The 18,112-nt window shown below is 47.7% G+C and overlaps 1 protein-coding gene across 1 annotated transcript; it reads left to right on the top strand.

The window, feature by feature from the left end:
* The first annotated feature begins 1,318 nt into the window (after positions 1-1,318).
* Positions 1,319-18,112, top strand: EFHC1 (EF-hand domain containing 1). The gene is made up of 11 exons (XM_032104593.1): positions 1,319-1,435; positions 6,382-6,603; positions 8,176-8,463; positions 10,175-10,324; positions 11,386-11,578; positions 11,807-12,027; positions 12,688-12,828; positions 13,978-14,191; positions 14,504-14,651; positions 15,455-15,659; positions 17,589-18,112. The coding sequence occupies exons 1-11, from the start codon at positions 1,319-1,321 to the stop codon at positions 17,712-17,714; spliced, it is 2,025 nt and encodes a 674-aa protein (XP_031960484.1). The 3' UTR covers positions 17,715-18,112.

Raw genomic sequence — 18,112 nt, 5'->3', positions numbered from 1 at the left:
CATTCCCTGTTAAATGCTGCCTGGATTGCAGCTTGAAAAATCAGAGCGAGTGCTTCATCAGAGACCTGCACCTGGGTAAGACCTCACAGCAGCAGCTTTGCTGTCTTCCAGATCCAGCTCTTCCAGCCCTGCTTGGCGTTCAGTCCATTATTTTCCTTTCTAAGCTCATCAGCCTCATTCTTTATCTCCCACCGTCTGGCTTTCTTCATTCTCCCACACCATGCTCAGACAGACGGTCTGGCTGCATTTCTCTCTGCTTAACTTCTGCTTACAAAACCCTCGGATCTGCTGCCTGCCCTTGGATCACAGACTGGCTTGGCTGGTGTACTGCTGATAAAGAGAACAAAGCAAAGACGCACAAAAAACTATTTTTTTTTTCATAGAATCCTAGAAGGTTTGGGTTGGAAGGGACCTTCAGGATCATCTTGTTCCAACCCCCCTGCCATGGGCAGGGTCACCTTCCACTAGACCAGGTTTCTCCCAAATCCTGTCCAACCTGGCCCTGAACACTTGCAGGGATGGGGAATCCACTTCTTTTGGGGAATCCACAACTTCTGTAGGCAACAAACAACTTCTATTTTCCATGGTGATGGATTTAGCTCTCTCTTACATTTAGGAGTGACTTTTGAACAGTCACCTTTCCTTTGATGGCATCCCTGATGCTTCTTTTTGCCCCTTCCTCCAGAAATAAATTCCATGTTTGAAAGAGAGGGATTATATCAGTGCTACATATGAAAAATACACTATTTCACAACTATATACCTTGTTATACATGTATATATACATCATAAACCAGCACAACCACTTATGTTAAAACATTCCAATCGCTCCAGGTATGGATTTGTGGCTTCACAGCCACAAATCACTGTGGGCACTGCACAGGGCAGAGAAAACTCCCCAAAAATAACCCGTCCAGATGCCACCACCCACTTTGGAGGCCAAGATATTTTAATGTGAGGGGGTTCTGAGGGGCTACGAGGGAGATAGGAGGAGCTGTGAGGCAGCTCTGAGGAGGATATGAAAGGCTGTGAGTGGGATACGAGCGGACTATGAGGGGCTGTGAGGGGGAAATCCTTAATAAAACAGGAATAACGCTTTCCACGTCTTTTTTCACGCTCCGGGGGCCGGACTCCCCTCACAGGGGTGGGGGGGGCGGTTCGGCCCCTCTAAGCCCTCCCCGCTGCCGCGGCGCGCGGCGCTCCCTGCGCAGGCGCAGAGACGGAGGCGCGCAGGGCGCCGCGCATGCGCACCGAGCGCGCGGGGGGTTGCCGTGGAGACGCGTCCGCGGGGCCGGGCCCGGAGCGCCGCCGCCGCCGCCATGAGCTCAGGGCCGGAGCCGGGGCCGCGGACACGGCCGGGGACAGGGACAGGGCTCGGGATCGGACCCGGGCCGGGGCTGCCCTTCCTCCCCGGCTGCGCCATCAAGGACCCCACGGTGAGCGCGCCCGCCCACTGTACCCCTGCCGTACCCCCTTCCCACGGGAGTCCCCCGGCATCAAGGTGGGCTGGCCTAGCAGGTGTCCCCCTGAGAGGTGCCCTCAGAATGGGCCTCTGCACCTCCCCACAGCCGCTCCAGGTGGTAGGTGGTACCCCCTGAAGACACTCTCTGGGAACCTGGTACTCCCTCAGACATTCCTCTAAATCCACGGGAGACTTGGGACCCCTAAACTCGGCAATATTCGTAGAATTGTGGAATAGTTTGGGCTAGAAGACAAATGGTTTGGGTTAGAAGACCTTAAAGACCGTCTCATTACACCCCCTGCCATGGGCAGGGACACCTTCCACTAGCCCAGGTTGCTCCAAGCCCTGTCCAGCCTGGCCTTGGACATTTCCAGGGATCCAGGGGCAGCCACAGCTTCTCTGGGCACCCTGTGCCAGGGCCTCCCCACCCTCACAGGGAAGAATTCCTTCCCAATATCCCATCTATCCCTGCCCTCTGGCAGTGGGAAGCCATTCCCTGTGTCCTGTGCCTCCAGCCCTTGTCCCAAGTCCCTCTGCAGCTCTCCTGGAGCCCCTTTAGGCACTGGAAGGAGCTCTGAGGTCTCCCTGGATCCTTCTCTTCTCCAGGTGAACACCCCCAGCTCCCCCAGCCTGGCTCCAGAGCAGAGGGGCTCCAGCCTTGGAGCATCTCCATGGTTTCCTCTGGACTCGCTCCAATGGATCCATGCGTTTCTTGTGCTTTGGGTGGGTCCAGACCTGGATGCAGCACTGAAGGTGGGGTTTCACAAGAGCAGGGTAAAGGGAGAGACAGTTCCCCCTGGGAACATGTTACTCCCTGAACCCACCCCGAGGGAACCTTGTGTTCCCTCAGACCATCCTCTAACTCCCCCAAGACACCTGGTACCTCCTGAATTCCCCAGATATCCCTGAGACAACTTGATGTCCTTTGAACCCGTGTCCTGGAAACTTCAAACTCACCAGACCCTGGTACCCTGGACATGACCCCCAAAGAACCTGGTGCTCTGTAAACTCACTTGATGCTCCCCAGCAGATTTAATATCCACTAAACTCTCCCCCAGGGACTTGGTGTTTCCCAAAGCCACCAAATACCTGCTGGACTCACTTCTGGGGGATCTGATTGCTCTGTACCTATCTGGTATCCCCTGATCCCACCCACAGCAGACCTGGTACTCCCTAAATTCTTCCAGTGTTATTGAACATTGCAATCTGTTCCCAAGGGACCAAGTATCCCTAAATCAACCTTCAAGGGCACTTGGTGCTTTTAATTTTCTCCCCAAGGAATCCATTATATCACGTACCCATCTTATAACCCTGAATTTGTCCTGATAGCTTTGGAGAGAAAGACACACACACCCCTGCTCCCCATCATTTGTGAGCCTCATTTGAAAGTCCAAAAGCTTTTTCCATAACTGCAGAACTACTATCTGCAAACTCACCCCTTTGGATATCCAGTTCCCCTGAATCCATCCAATAATTCCCCCACCGGTTCATGAGATACCCCAAGGGAAATCCCCAAACTCACTTTACAGTCCTGAAACCTGATTCCCTCAGGAAAACTGCTGTTTCTCTGAACCATCTGAGTTTTCCCAAAGCAAAGTGTTCTGCACCTTCAACTCATTCTCATACCGTCCTGAACCGAGTTCCTTAAACTCACCTGATACCTCCTCAACTGGATATACACAGGAGAAGCAATATTGATCAAACCTGGAGCATTCCTCCACTAGGAATTAATCCCCTAAATCAACCCAATATAATTATTTCTTGGACATAATTTATCTGTTAGATAGAAACACCTCGAAGTCACCAGTCTCATTACAATCAACACCTTCCTGATACCCCTTCCTCCAAAGCTCTCATACTTTCAAAACTGCTCTCCTGGTGTTGCCTGGAGAACCGAATCCATGACAGTCTAGGTCTGGAACCTGATAATGTGATGGGAGAACTGGTATCCCACCACAGAACTGGTACCACCACAGCTTCCAGGATCATCCCCAGGGAGTGACACACTCTTAGCTGCTCCCAGGTTCCCTGGAAGAAGAAGTTTCATCCTTATCCTCTGCACCTGATACCTAAATGAGGAAGCAGCCTCTCCTTTTCCCCATCCAATGGTCCAGGCGCTAAGGACCTGATAACCCCAAATCCTCCCGATGTCCTCTTGAGGAAGTGGTACCACAGAGAACCGATGCTTCCATTTATTTCTCTGATATACTAAAACAATCCCATGAAAAGCCAAAAAAGGGGTTGTTTCATGCCTGCTTTGGGCACACTAGGGATTTACAGCCTCCCTGGAGAGCATCTTTAACAGAAAACATTCCTGGCTGCATTCAGCTCCATACGTAAAAATTACTTGTCACAGAATCATGGAATGGTTTGGGTTGGAAGGGACCTTAAAGATCATCTTGTTCCACTCCCCTGCCTGGGGCAGGGACACTTTCCATACACCAGGTTGCTCCAAGCCCCATCCAACCTGGCCTAAATCAGTGACAAATGAGTTCTCCAATAGTAAATAGAGTAAATTACTCATAACACACAATCATGCAGTAATAAAGGTTATCTCAGAGTTATTATCAGATAATAATATTTCCTTGAAATAATTTATAACATCTTGGAAATCTGCAAGTTTCCACTCTATAAAATTGGCATCACAATGCTTGTTTTCTCTGTATATGCTGAGAAGTTCTGAACAAAACCTCTGTTCAAATAAAGTGTTGTTACTGCTTATTGCTTACGGGACAGGGGAACAGACACTGGGAGAGGGAATGGTGCTCGTGTGAAGTGTTACAGACTTGGCAAAAAGAAGGACTTAATTCAGTGGAATTTCTTCAGATAAACACTGGCAGCAACTGAGATTAGGAGTTTACATTCTGGGCTTTCCTTTTTAAATTTGCATTGGTCACCTGATCCCGTGAGGTGTTATCTGGCATCCAGGCTCACTTTGGGAGAGCTTATCCACTCATGAGCCTTATGAAGCAATGAGGTGCTTTCTTTAGGCAAATGTGGGCTCTTAAAAGCTTGTACACTTCTGACAAATACTGATACTCCTCAAATTAAAGACAAACTTCCTGGTTTTTCTTGAATATTTTTCCCACAGCTTTCCCTTGGTATTTATTTAACAGAAGGAAGTGACAGTTCTGTGGCAGTTTATAAGATGTTCTGCTAATGTGTCTTCAGACAAATCTTGTTTTCAACTGTTTTCCTCCATTGCAAGATCTACAGTAGCAATGTAAATAGAAAACGGGGAATTATGTGGAATTCAAGTGGGGCCTTGAAGGTATGATTAGAGGCTTAACCATGAGGGGCAAGGGAGGGGGTGGAGAAGAAGCGATTTGCATGCCTGAGGTTGCACTGACTGCAAGTCTGGGGCTGGAAAAGGAGCTGAAGCTTGGTTCTGTCAGCACTAGAAATTCATACAACTCTGTTTTACTTGGAAAAAGTCAAGAGGTTTTATTATCAAGGACTCATAATTTCCACTGCTTTCTCTGGAGCATTAAGTGTTGAAAGCCCAATGGGACCAGGCAGGCTCTCAGAGTGCAGGTGAGGTACCACGTGTGGTGGAGCTTGCAGCAAGTGGAGTAGTTTGATGTCACTCAAGTCTGACTCTGCTCTTCAGTGGTGAAGAACAGGACTTGCTGACAGAGATCGGGTCCTGTTCATGGCTCTGATCGAATGCAACCCTGGGAGAAGGACTTGGGGCTGCTGATGGATGAGAGGCTGGGACCCAGAAACCCCTGTGCTGGGCTGATCCCCCAGCGTGGGCAGCAGGAGAGGGGGCGATTCTGCCCCTCTGCCCTGCTCAGGTGAGACTCCACCTGCAGAGCTGCCTCCAACCCTGGGGTCCAACAGCAGAAGGATGTGGAGCTGCTGGAGCAAATCCAGAGGAGGCCCCGGAAATGTTCCAAGGGCTGGAGCCCCTCTGCTCTGGAGGCGGGCTGGGAGAGCTGGGGTTGTTCACCTGGAGAGGAGAAGGATCCAGGGAGACCTCAGAGCCTCTTCCAGTGCCTAAAGAGGCTCCATGAAAGATGGGACAAACTTTTTAGCAGGGCCTGTAGCAATAGGACAAGGGATGATGGTTTTAAACTCAAAGAGGCTTAACTTAGATTAGATACAAGGAAGAAGTTTTTTACAAAGTGTGGTGAGGCCTGGCACAGGGTGCCCAGAGAAGTTGTGGCTGCTTCATCCCTGCAAGTGTCCAAGGCCAGGTTGGACAGGGCTTGGAGCAACCTGGGACAGTGGAAGGTGTCCCTGCCCATGGCATGGGGTTGGAACAAGATAATCTTTAATGTCCTTTCCAACCCAAACTGTTGTATGATTCTATGACTGTGCAGAGAGGTGATAAAACAACTGATGCGCTTTTGTACATTTCATAACTGCAGTTCTGTGAGCATGACATGCCTTGATTTAACCCAGCAAAGAAAATCCTATATCATGCCCAGGGGAGAATTAAGAAAATAGATAACAATGGAACACACAGAGGGTGCACAACAGTCAAGGCAGCACCATAAGGCAGTAACTGAGGTCCCATGGTGCTCTGTACTGCTGACAAACAGGGTAGGGAACAAAGAGCTGGTGAGATAAATACCAGGGCAGATAAAGTGCTAACACACTGTTCTAGGCACTGAATATGGTGGCAGTCAGGAAATTCAGTGATTTAAGTTCTTCCGGAGTCTGTGGCAGTGCGAGGATCTGAGTTCACTCTCGTGTGTCATACATCCACCACACACTGTTTTTCCACTTCCTCAATCTAAGTGCAAAATGTGATTTTAAATAACTGCTGCAGTAGTTTATAATAAAATGCTGGGCATATGTGTGGGGGGAGACATTCTTGATATTGCACTCTCTTACTGGGTTATTTTTGTGCTTCCAGTAGCTGTATCTACTAAATTCATGCAGTATTTTGATAGCTGGATTTCCTTCCAACAGAAAACATCTTTTCATCGGTCGCAGACACTGGGCTTCAAAAATGGATATGCCTTTTCCCGGCTGCCAAGAGAGGGGGTTGGCGGGGACACACTCTTTGCAAATCAGCTCTCTCAAGATGAATTAGATGATTTATGCACCAAGGGATCCACACTGACCTATGGGCAAGTCAGGAGGTCTGCACCTTCCAGCTTCACTCCAGCATTCGTGGCTTATGACAAAAAGGTATAAAGAAGCTGATTCCAGGAATATCGCTGGCCAAATTCGGAGACATAAACAGTCAGCTCCAGGGTTCACGGGACTGCGTTACAGCAGTTTTCAGATGCCAGTGCCCTTAGTCAGAGACAGCTGAATCTCAGACTGAAAGAGGCTTTCTTTGCTCGGGAGGAGGATTATAATACGTAAACGATGTAAGACATTCCCTGCAAGTTACACTCGAGCATTTCCAGCAGGCTTTGGAAAAGAGGTTTGATTAGCTCTGGAAAGCTCCAGTTTATAAGAGAACCCTGGCAGCCTCTTTGACTGTGGTCCATCTGACTGTGTTGGTCACCACAGCATGTCACAGCCTGAACTGCTCCATTAGTGCTTCCCGTGTTACATCTTGGTGATCGTATCAGACTGGGAGGTGGCTCTGTGTCTGCTCCGAGCAATCCTGAGCTGACCCTTGGTTTTCAGGGTGCCAGAGTCCCAGGCTGCAACCCGCAGCCGTGGATGGAGCAGCTGCTGCAGTGGGAGCTGCAGGGCTGGGGAGCTCAGCATGTGCAGGCTGCGCACGCTGCCAGCCCTGCCAGAGCCGTCTGCAGCCAGCCAGCCCTCAGCCCGGCTGTCACACAGGCTGGGGAACAGATGTGCTCTGTTAATTACTGAGGCTGTTCCTTCAGAGTAATGTAGATGTTGCTGTTTAATCTGTCGGGTTCTTCCCTGCCCCTTCCTTCAAGCTGCAGGAGCAGCAGGGGCCCCAGTGCTGCTGGGGATGTCTCAGTCCCTTGTGGGGCACTTTGCTGACTGGTAGGAACTTACTGGCTTTATCATCCCTTAATTATCCAGGCCTCTGGGCTGATGTAGGCTGGGTATGCAAGGCCTGATTGGCCACCTACACCTTCTTAGGGGCATTGAATGATCTTGGAGGGAGTATTCCTCCTACTTCTGCCAAGCAGAGGGACTGGCTGATTAGTTCCCTTGTTTCCCCAGCACAAATCAGCTTTTGCTGTCAGTGCTGAATAGATGTGACTTCACATCATGGAAAGGTTTGGTTTGGAAGGGACCTTAAAGATCATCTTGTTCCAGCCTCCCTGTCTGGCAGGGACACCTTCCACTAGACCAGGTTGCTCAGAGCCCCTCCAGCCTGGCCTTAAAATAATGACCTATTCAGATTTTAAAATCCTCAGATGTGGTTGAACTCTTTACTAAAATCTCTTGATAACTTCCCTCAATCAGGACTGTAAAGCTGACACATAAAGAGCCATGTGTGTCAGTAAAGTAGATTACTGCCAGCAGCCAAGCACCTGGCTGTATGTGAAACAGCAGGTGATCAATAAGTAGGGAAAAGGCTGCATTTTTACACTTGTCTCATGCACACCAAATTTGCAAAAGGCACATCTTAATAAAAGCCCTCCTGGTGCCTCTGCTGTCACTCACAGATTAGGCCACTGTTGTCTTTGAAGATTTTGTAGAATCTAATCCAGTAATTTTACACCATCAAAGAAAATTACAAATAAATTTTTGGCCTTGATAGACTAATCACAGTGTTCAGTTTGTTTCTTTCTCTCTCCCTTTGTTTTATTGTCCCTTGGGCAGGTTTTGAAGTTTGATGCCTACTTCCAGGAGGAAGTTGCTATCTCTGCAGAGGAGCATTACCGGATCCGCCAAGTGGGCATCTACTACTACCTGGAAGATGACAGCATGTGTGTCATTGAGCCTAAGGTGAAGAACTCAGGTCTGGTTCAAGGCAAACTCATGAGACGCCACCGGGTGCCCAAGGATGAGCAGGGGGATTATTACCACTGGAAGGATCTGAACCTGGGCATCGACCTCACCATGTATGGCAGGACCTACCGCCTGGTCAACTGTGACTCCTTCACCAAGGTGTGTTGTGGGGAGAACACTGACAGAAAGACTCCTGGGAATCACAGGATTTTAATTACCTGTTAGAGTGCAGCAGTTTGCAGCTGTAGCTTTTGTGATATAGGTGCTTGCAGTCTTTCATTTTGCTTTTTGTGTAGTTTTCTTTCTTCAGGCCAGCGGGGAGTTCAGGGTATGACATCTGCTGAGGGCAAGTTAACTGCTCAGTGTTTTTGCTCCAGGACTGCTGGGAGTTTATCCTTTGTCCTCAGGGCTTTTTTTTACAATACAAATTCTAAGTTTATGTCTGGCCAGTTTAACTGCTTGGAGTCCAGATGAAATATTGTTCATACATGAGAGGGAAATTAGTGATCCTGACTCTTTTCTGATTTAATATTCCTCCATTAAGAACAGTGGAAGGGAATAAATACAAGCAGCAACTCTGCACACATGCACAGTCGAGCCATGATCCATGGGCTGAGAATCATGGTATGAACTGACCTTTCTAAGAGAGCTTACTCATTGCCTGCTTTTCTATTTCTGGCTATTTTTGTGCCAGTAAATGAGATAATAACAATCCAATAATGAAATAAGAATCACCAGTACACTGGTATCCTGCTATATCATCCCCAGTATAATCTCAGCCCTGGTCAGCTCCTATTCTTCCAGGCCAGGGAGCCATTCCCAATAGGTGAGTTACATGCAGTCAACCTGTCCTGGAGGCTGGGAGAGTTTAGACCCAGGCTTTTCCTTGCCAGTTGGCCTCAGTGCCCAGGAATGTTCCCAAGCATGTACAATATATTGGTATAAATGTGGCTGTGGGACCAGCTCTGTTGGAACTGGATGACTGTTAAAGTCAGTTCACATCAAATGAAGAGCTGGTCCTCATGTTAATATTGATGGAAAACATGGAATGAGCTATGTGGGTCTACATCTCAAGACCAACAGTCTATTTATCAGTTATTGACATCTTCTAGACCAGAAAATAGTGAGTCTGAAAGTGTGAACCTGCTTTGTGAGTCTCCAGAAGGATCTCATATTCCTGTGGGAGATGTTTGCACGGGTGCTTCCTGGGCTGAATGGTTTCATGGGCCACTTCCCAAAGCTAAAAAGGGAACAAGTCCCTTGACTTCAGAGGTTGTTTTGGGTGACTGATACAAGTCCACGAGTAACACCCTGGATTTTGTTCATCATCCAAGGTAAGCAAAAAATCCCTTTGTAAACAAGTAGTTTGCACCTTTTCTGTGGGAAAAGTACTCCTGAAAGATGGAACGAAGCTGCCACTGACACATATCCTCGTGCCTGAAGGGCCTTGGTGTGCCTGGTGTGGGTGACACTAACTTACTGTCTGACACAGACCTAAGTTCTTGCAAATTCAGGCTGACTACATCTGTGTTTATACACCAATTTAATCTTTTTCATTTACATAAAAGAGATAACTGACAGTTATCTTCCATTTAAAGCCCTAAGGCCAAGGAGAACTGTGCTCAAGTGACATCTGAGTTAGGATGTTGAGGACAGGACTACTCTGACTAATTGAAGGGTAAGCAAAGCCAAGAAGCAGCTTAAACAAATACATTTATCATCTGCTGTATTTTGCTGTTGCAGTAGAGTTCTCTGTGAGGAATGAACTTGCAGCATTCTGACCTCACTCATTGCAGCCCACTTGTAACCTCTAGTCACCTCTTACCTTCAGAACTCCTGGCAGCACTAACACCTCAGATGGCCTTCCTAGGTGTTCCTGGAGAGCCAAGGAATTGAAGTGAACCCTCCAGAGGAAATGGTTTCGGATCCTTACACAGAACAGCGTCGGACACCTGTGCAAAAACCCATCGTGCCCGCAGGTCCCGACCCCTTCAGGCAGTTTCTGACCTATGACACAAAGGTGAGAGAGCTGGGGATTACCCAAATTATTGTATAATTACCCACATCATACTGGTAAGGCACCTTCAGTCCTGTGTCCTGGTCTGGGCCCTTTACTTTAGGAAAGACATTGAGGGGCTGGAGCATGTCCAGGGAAGGGAACAGAGCTGGGGATGGGGCTGGAGCACCAGGAGCAGCTGAGGGAGCTGGGAAAGGGGCTCAGCCTGGAGAAAAGGAGGCTCAGGGGGGACCTTGTGGCTCTGCACAACTCCCTGACAGGAGGGGACAGCCGGGGGGTCAGTATCTTCTCCCAGGCAACCAGCAAAAGGACTGGAAATGGCCTCAAGTTCTGCAAGGGAAGGTTTAGGTTGAATTAGGAAGAATTTGTCCACAGAAAGGGTGATTGGAAGGGGCTGCCCAGGTAGGTGGTGGGGTCACCATCCCTGGAGGTGTCCAAGGAATGACTGGATGTGGCACTCAGTGCTCTGGGCTGGGTGACAAGGTGGGGGTCAGTCAGAGGTTGGACTCAGTAATCTTCCAGCCTAAAAGATCCTGTGATTACAGTGAATATGTGCTATTGAAACCCAGGTCCTGTGAGTGCCTGCAACCTCACTCATTCTAAATCATCTCAGTCTGCTGAACAGACTCCAGATTTGCTTCTTTCTTGGCATTAGTGAGAAACAAAACCTTTTATGTTTTTTTTCTGGGCTTTGTGCTTCGTAAGCAGCTCCTCTTTGGATTGCAGAGCCTGTGCTCAATATCATCCATTGCTCTCTTGCTTTCTGTTGGGATGAGATAAGCCACCTGCCTCTGGAATTTAGCAGCCAGATGCAGTTCTGTTAGGAATGGTCTTGCTGCATCCACTCCTCTCCTACACCAAAATATTGATTCCAGGTGCCAGAGCAGAAAATTTCAGACAAACACAAATGCCCCTTGCTCTGACTAAATTCTCCCTGTGTCTCTCCTGCCTCTTCAGGAGCTGAACCTTGGGGAACTCCTGAGCATCTCGGTGTGATGAGTTTGATTTCTGTGGCATCAGAAGATGATTCTGATCCATGTTTGCTTCTTTTTTCTCCACCCCAGGTGCTTCGCTTCTATGCCATATGGGATGACACCAACTGTGCCTTTGGTGATCACCATCCTTGTGTCATCCATTACTTCTTGGCAGATGACACAGTGGAGGTTCGGGAAGTCCACAGGAGAAATGATGGGAGAGACCCATTCCCGGTACTGATGAGACGCCAGCGCTTGCCCAAAATCTTTGTGGACAAGAACAGTAAGTTTAGATTGACACATCTGTCTGTGCTAAAGTGTCATTTCATGGACAAAAAAAAGTTATTTAAATGATCACTAAATTCTTTATCGTTTGGGAAACAGTGGCAGGACAGCAGTGCCAACATCTCCCTGGAGCTATTTATACACCTTGCTTTTATATCCCTTTTCACTAGGAAATATTAACATCTCCCTGATTAATTTATTTTCCCTTCTGCTCCCTTGTCCTTAGAGAACTTCCCAAGCTGTGTGCTGGAGATCACTGACCACGAGGTACAAGAGTGGTACTCACCTAAAGATTTTGCTGTTGGCAAAAGTGTCACCCTCCTTGGACGCACCTTCTTAATCTATGATTGTGACAAGTTCACGCAGGACTTTTATCGCGAAAAATATGGCATCACAGACTTCCAGCCAGTGGATGTGAATAAGAAACCAATTGAAAAAGCTCCACAGGTACTGCAAACAATTTCTCAAATGAAGGGAGGAAAGGAAGCAGCTGGTGTAAGCTCTCAGCTTAGTAAGAACCTGTGGGAAACAAGTTCAGCTTAAAGAAAAAAGTAATTTGAAAAAGACAAGGCAAGAATGGCCATAATCAATATAAGAATGGCTGCTCTTATACTACAGAACTCTCCCTCACTCTCCAAAACTGTGTTGCCAAGTCCAAACTGCCTACTGGGGATGGTCACAGCCCTTGCCGTGTTACCTCCCAAAATGAGCCCAGGAATGCTTTGGAGTTGTGGCTTAGACGACAGACATGATGGGGATTAGGCTACCAGTGTAACCATTTGATAGCTGAGATCCTGTGCACAGGAATGTTTAGTTGGAACTAGGTGATTTTAAGGTCTTTCTCAACCCAAGCTATTCTATGATTCTTTAACAGAGCCATAACCTCTTTATTCAGAGAAATTACCTGATTTTCTGAGTTTCAGACTTCCTTAATCCTCTTATATTTTCATGAAGTCCAACACATGGCCAGGCTGGTATCATCTCTACTGGGCAGGATGTCACAGCTCTTGCTACCTGGTGGCAGAATATTTCCTTCCAAATCTGATGCGCTTTGATAAGTCTTGTAAACTTTGTCTTGTTCATGGTTGATACCTCCTCTGGACGCAGGTAATTCCTCCCTATAATGGTTTTGGCATCCCTGAAGACTCTCTTCAGAACTGTCTCAGTCTGTTTCCAAAGCCTCCACGGAAAGATATCATTAAGATGCTGGAGAATAACCTCAAGATCCTGCGGTACCAGGTGGCCCTGGTAAGTGGTTTCCTTGGTGGAACAGTGCCAGGAGGATGGGAGAAGCAGCCTGCCCAGACAAGGCTGTTGGCAAATTCTCCTTTGTGCCAGTGAGACAAGAGCGGTCCCCGAGCCAACACGAGTTGGGGGGATGCCGTGGGGTTATTGTGTGCTTGCTGTGACAATTGGCACCTCACAAAACTAGAAGAAAGAAAACAAGGCCAGAAAGTACAAACCAGACCTGCTACAAACCCACAGCCATTTATGGAAAAACTCCCTCTGCCGCTGCTACATGACAGATGGCCCTGACTGAAGCACTGGGCACTGTGCCTGCCTGCCACCACTGCCACCAGCCAGGGCCTGATGTCTCTGCTGCTGGCTCCAGCACCTGTCCTTCTCCAGGCTGGTCCTGGATGCAGCAGCCAGCAAGGAGCTGTCCTAGCAGAGCAGCCAAGTGTCAGTGTAGAAGGTGGAAAATCCACAGAAATGGTGTTTTCCACCCACAACAGCACCCAGGCCCTGGCCTTCGTGCCAGCTTTCCAGCTGGTTTATGCAAGGAGCCTCTGGCACATCCAGCAGCAGCGATGGCATTTCCTGTGCTGCCTGGTGCCTGCCCTCTCCAAACATTCCAGGTGAATAAGGGCTGGTTTCTTTTCCCTATTGTGCAGGAGTTCCCTAAAGGTCACAGCTGAGGAGTTAAGATCCACTTAGCTTTAAACTAAGTAAGTAAACCCACTGGTGTGTCAGGGGAGTGACTTCCTGTGACTAAGAGCTGAAGCAGCACCAGCCTCTCTCAGGCACTCAGCATAATGAAAAATGTAGTTTTCAATCTGAATTTTACAACCACTCCGGGATGAATCATTCCATATAGGATATTCCTTTCTCTTGGATTACTCAGGCTGTGGAAACACTGAATATATTTGGTAACTTCAGCCCAGATTCTGCTTCAGTGGCTTGAGTAAAGCGAGTAACCTTTGAAATTCCGATCCTTAGTGCTGTCTAGGGCTTTGTGACATTATGTCAGCACACCAAGTGCTTTGTTTAGTCACCTATTAAAAAAATCTCTGGGCTCTGGGTGCTTATGAGTGGGTTACTAGGTACTCCTAAGTACCCCAGGAAAAGAAAACCTGGTTCAAATGCTGTGTTCCAAACCCACTACCTTTCCTCTAGGAATCACCAGTGCCTGAGGACAAAAACCGTCGTTTCATCCTCTCTTATTTCCTCTCTGATGACACGATTGGCATCTATGAACCTCCAGTCAGAAACTCTGGCATCCCTGGAGGGAAATACTTAAAAAGAACCAGAGTTACCAAGCCAGGGTCTACTCCTGAGAATCCCATATACTATGAGCCCTCTGACTTCACCATCGGTTCTACAGTTGAAGGTAAAATCCAGCCTGGATTTATAACTCTCTGCTCTGAGATGTCATTTATTGCACGGACAGTGTGTATCCCCTCACTTGAAAGATCTGCTGCTTCTGGGTCTCGTCACATTTGAGTTTCCAGATCAGCAGCTGGTGTACATTGATACAACTTTGTTACTGTCAATGTCTGAACCTTTGAATCAGTGAAACAAGTAGCAGAGCTGGCTCAAAGCTGAGCCCAGCCACAGGGGAGGAATCCTGCTTCCTCCTGGGTGAAGAAGTCATTTTAACCCATGCTAAAACACAGGTAACACTTTAATGCTTCTTCCCCAGTGTTTGGCCACAGGTTTGTCATCACTGACGCTGATGAATATGTGCTGAATTATTTGGAGAGAAATGCAGAGAGTTTCCCTGCAGCAACACTGCAATCCATAAGGGACCATTTCCACCCACGGCAGGTGGTAGTGGAGACTGCCAGCAGGTAGGCTACAAAGAAGGGGGTGGTGGGGCTGAATAAGACTCAGGATTGACTGCTAACGCATTTTCACCAGCCTCCCTGGGCTCCAGCCTCCTGCTCTGCTGGTGGTTCAGCTCCAAGAGGCTGTGTTTGGCACATTCAGAGGGTGTGAAATGTGTAAAGTAAAATGTTGTGGCTGCTGCTGGCCCCAAAACCTCGTGGGACAGCTCTGGCTCAGCAGCAGAGGCAGAGAAGTGGTCACAGCACCAAGCCTGAGTTCAAGAAGTGTTTGGACTTTCAGCCAATCACAGAATCACAAAATGGTTTGGGTTGGAAGGACTTTAAAGATCATCTCATTCCAGCCCCTGCCATGGGCAGGAGCACCTTCCACCAGACCAGGTTGCTCCAAGCCCTGTCCAACCTGATCTTAAACACTTCCAGGGATAGGGGACACATCTTTTCCCAAGAGGCATCAGTTCACTGTAACAGATGCTGCCAACTTGAGCTGCTCAATGGTTACAGGTTCAGCAGGTGGTGAGGGGAGTCTTTTTTTGGGCATTTGTTCCTTCTTTGCTTATCAGCTCATCAGAGCCTAGACCACATCCTCCTTTTTAGCTGTCTGGACCCAGTTTGTGTGATGCAGTAACAACCCTGTTACCTCAGAACATGGTTTGGAGGCACTTATGTCATGGCTCTGGTTGAAAGTCAAGTTTCCCACAGTTTCTGACACTGTGGAGCACAGAAATGCTCCTTGTTCACACAAGTGTCACAGCCAGACTGCCAGAATGAGTTTTTACATGAAATCCTGTTATTCCTTCCTTCTGCAGTGGCTTCCCCAAGAAGGACCTGGATGATTTAATTGTAGAGGTTCAGAAAGAGCTGAAGCTCCACCACGAGCCCTTCAACACCAGGAAGTTTCATGAGGCATTTCATCATTTTGACACAGAAGGCTCTGGCTTCCTGGATAAAACAAGATTTTTAAATGTTTGTGACAGGTTCCATGTGCCAACCAGCACCATTCTTCTTAAAAAGGTCAGATGGAAGGAAGGGGTGCTGTGCATGTGGAATTCCCCTCCCGTAGCTCTTCCAAAAGATCTCTAAAAACCAACCCTAACCAGCTGCTCTAGCCTACGAAGGGGAACAACTTCAAGAAAAGAGCAAGAGAGGCCCAGTTCAGAAAAATTTCTGAGCCTGTGTCTTAGAGGAGATAATAATTGCTGTCCTCTAAGGAAAGGGAAGAGATGTTATCCAGGTTTCCCCCTGTGTTTGGCTGCACTGTTATGTGTGAGAATTCCTGCTGGTTCAGGTCTTGGATGAGTAGAAGAGGTTGTATAACATGATAAAGGTCAGGAATCATGATAGAGATCAGGGACAGGCTCCTGCAGAGCTTGGAGTGTCTGTGATGGCTTAAGCACAGCTGGGATTGAGTAGAGGTGACATAAAACAATAATAATAATAATAATAATCAAAAGATAAGTTAGAATCATAAGCCCCTGGCTAACACTTGCTGGGCACTATGAACAACAAACAGCACATGGAGATCGCAGTCTGCACAGCAGAAAATGTGAGGGAAACTGAGGGAAAAATTCCTGCAGTGATGATGGAGGAGGATCCTTTCAGGAATATGACTGGCAAGGATGTTTCCTCAGCATCATATGACTGGCAGCAGATTAGTGGCCAATAAAGGGGGACTCAGACTTTAGAGAAATCTCAAATGCAGAGGGAGTATTTCCTTGGCTAAAATAAAAACTTTTCTAAAGCAGCCAACTGTGAGCATCACAGCCATGGTTAGAAAGGTGCAGGGGCAGGGGGTTTGTGTCTCAGAATGTGGGATGAATGAAGGCCCTGACCAGCACCCAGGGCTTTGCTGTACCAGAGTTCATCAGAGCTCACTCTGTCCTGAGGAATTGATGGAGTGGTGACAGTCCCTGTCCACTCTGAGAATGGGAGAGAAGTAACATTCCTAAAATTATGTGGAGAACCTGTGACAATTGAAGCTAAACTCCCAAGTTTGAGCCCCAGTCTAGGACCTATGCACTAAAAACATCCATCTTCTCTCCTGAAATCTTAATCCCAGTGTTCCCAGAGCCCTGGGAAGCGTGGCAGGGCTATAAATTAAACATAGGGCAGAGAGTTCACTGCTTGGAGAGGAGCACAGCTGTCAGTCACAGGGCAAACCCCAGTGAATCTGTCTCCAGGCGACAAGGGGAAGAAGAATCCTTTCAAGGAATTTTGATATTAGACCTTTTCCATCTCGCTGGGTGTCAGAAGGAGATTAGTTATGCAATTAAAGAAACAAAAGCCTTCTTTCTTCCCCTGAAGCACACAAAGGCTGTGGCTCTGTAACACAATGCAGGGTCAGGCACGGGACACCAGAACTGGTTCATTAGTGGGGCTGTCACCGAGCTCAATTATCTGTGTCTCCCCTTTATGCCATGTGTGCACAGCAGAGTGACACCAGGGGACAGTAACTGTTCACATACAGTGCCCCCACCCCACTTTTGGGCAGGGATTTCTGCAAGATTTCCTGTGCCCATCTCAGTCTGTGGCCATGCTTTGTATTTTTGTGGCTCTGTTGCCACTCTGGTGAGGCCCAGAAGGAAAGCAGGATTGAACTCAAACATTAAAACTCTTCTCCTTGCATAGATTAGTGTGATCTGTAGGCATTCAGGGTTGGACTTGAACCTTTAGAGCATCAAGTTGAACCCTTAAATAGTTGGACTCGATGATCTGAAGGTTGGACTTGATGATCTTGCAGGCCTTTTCCACCCTTAATGGTTCTATAATTCTAAGTTTACCTGTGATTCAGGACTACCAGGATGGGGGAATCCACATGGGGGAATAAGATCTCCTGCTCTGTCACACAAGGAGTACCTCTGGGCACTCTCCCCCAAAAACAACCCCAATTTTGCAGCTTTTTCCAACTCTTTATGGTGTTTGCTGTGTTTTTTGTCCCCACAGCTGATTGACTACTGTTCCTGTGGAGAAGACAAGGTAAACTACCGTGACTTCCTTCTAGCCTTCCCTAGTAATCTTTTCCCAGAAGCCGAAGGACAGGACCAGCAATTGAATTCTCAGCTGACTTGAAGATGTACTTCAAAAAGGATGTTCCTGTTTTCACTCTTGCTTCACTCTCTCACCCTTTCACAGACCCAGCTGATTCCACCCTCACTTTAACTTTTTTTCCCTTCCTAACTTCTCCCTGCCCTTTTAGCCACCACAAAACTCAATCTCACAACTGCTGGATGTTGAAATGAAATTTAAAGGAGGAAAAAAAATAATTCTGAGAACCAAAGTCAGGTTCTTCTGTTGTTTTCTCAACCTTTTAGTGCAGTACTTTAGAGAGCTAAAGCTCTCTGGAGCCTGGAGTGAAAACCACTCCAGGTTTCTCTCAGATGGGCCTTTCACATTCAAGTAGTGAGGACTGCCAATTTAAATTGTTATTAAAATTGCAATAAAAATGTAGTTGCTATAAAAGTGTTAAA

The sequence above is a fragment of the Corvus moneduloides genome, chromosome 3, assembly GCF_009650955.1.
Source record: "Corvus moneduloides isolate bCorMon1 chromosome 3, bCorMon1.pri, whole genome shotgun sequence".
Lineage (NCBI taxonomy): Eukaryota > Metazoa > Chordata > Aves > Passeriformes > Corvidae > Corvus > Corvus moneduloides.
This window is presented reverse-complemented; position numbering and strand designations above follow the sequence as displayed.

Bases quoted from the DNA above. Each gene is read 5' to 3' on its own strand.
- EFHC1 (XM_032104593.1), top strand. From the start codon at position 1,319: ATGAGCTCAGGGCCGGAGCCGGGGCCGCGGACACGGCCGGGGACAGGG. The intron at 12,028-12,687 runs GTACTGCAAACA...CTCTGGACGCAG, and splicing joins CAATTGAAAAAGCTCCACAG to GTAATTCCTCCCTATAATGG. The intron at 15,660-17,588 runs GTCAGATGGAAG...TTGTCCCCACAG, and splicing joins GCACCATTCTTCTTAAAAAG to CTGATTGACTACTGTTCCTG.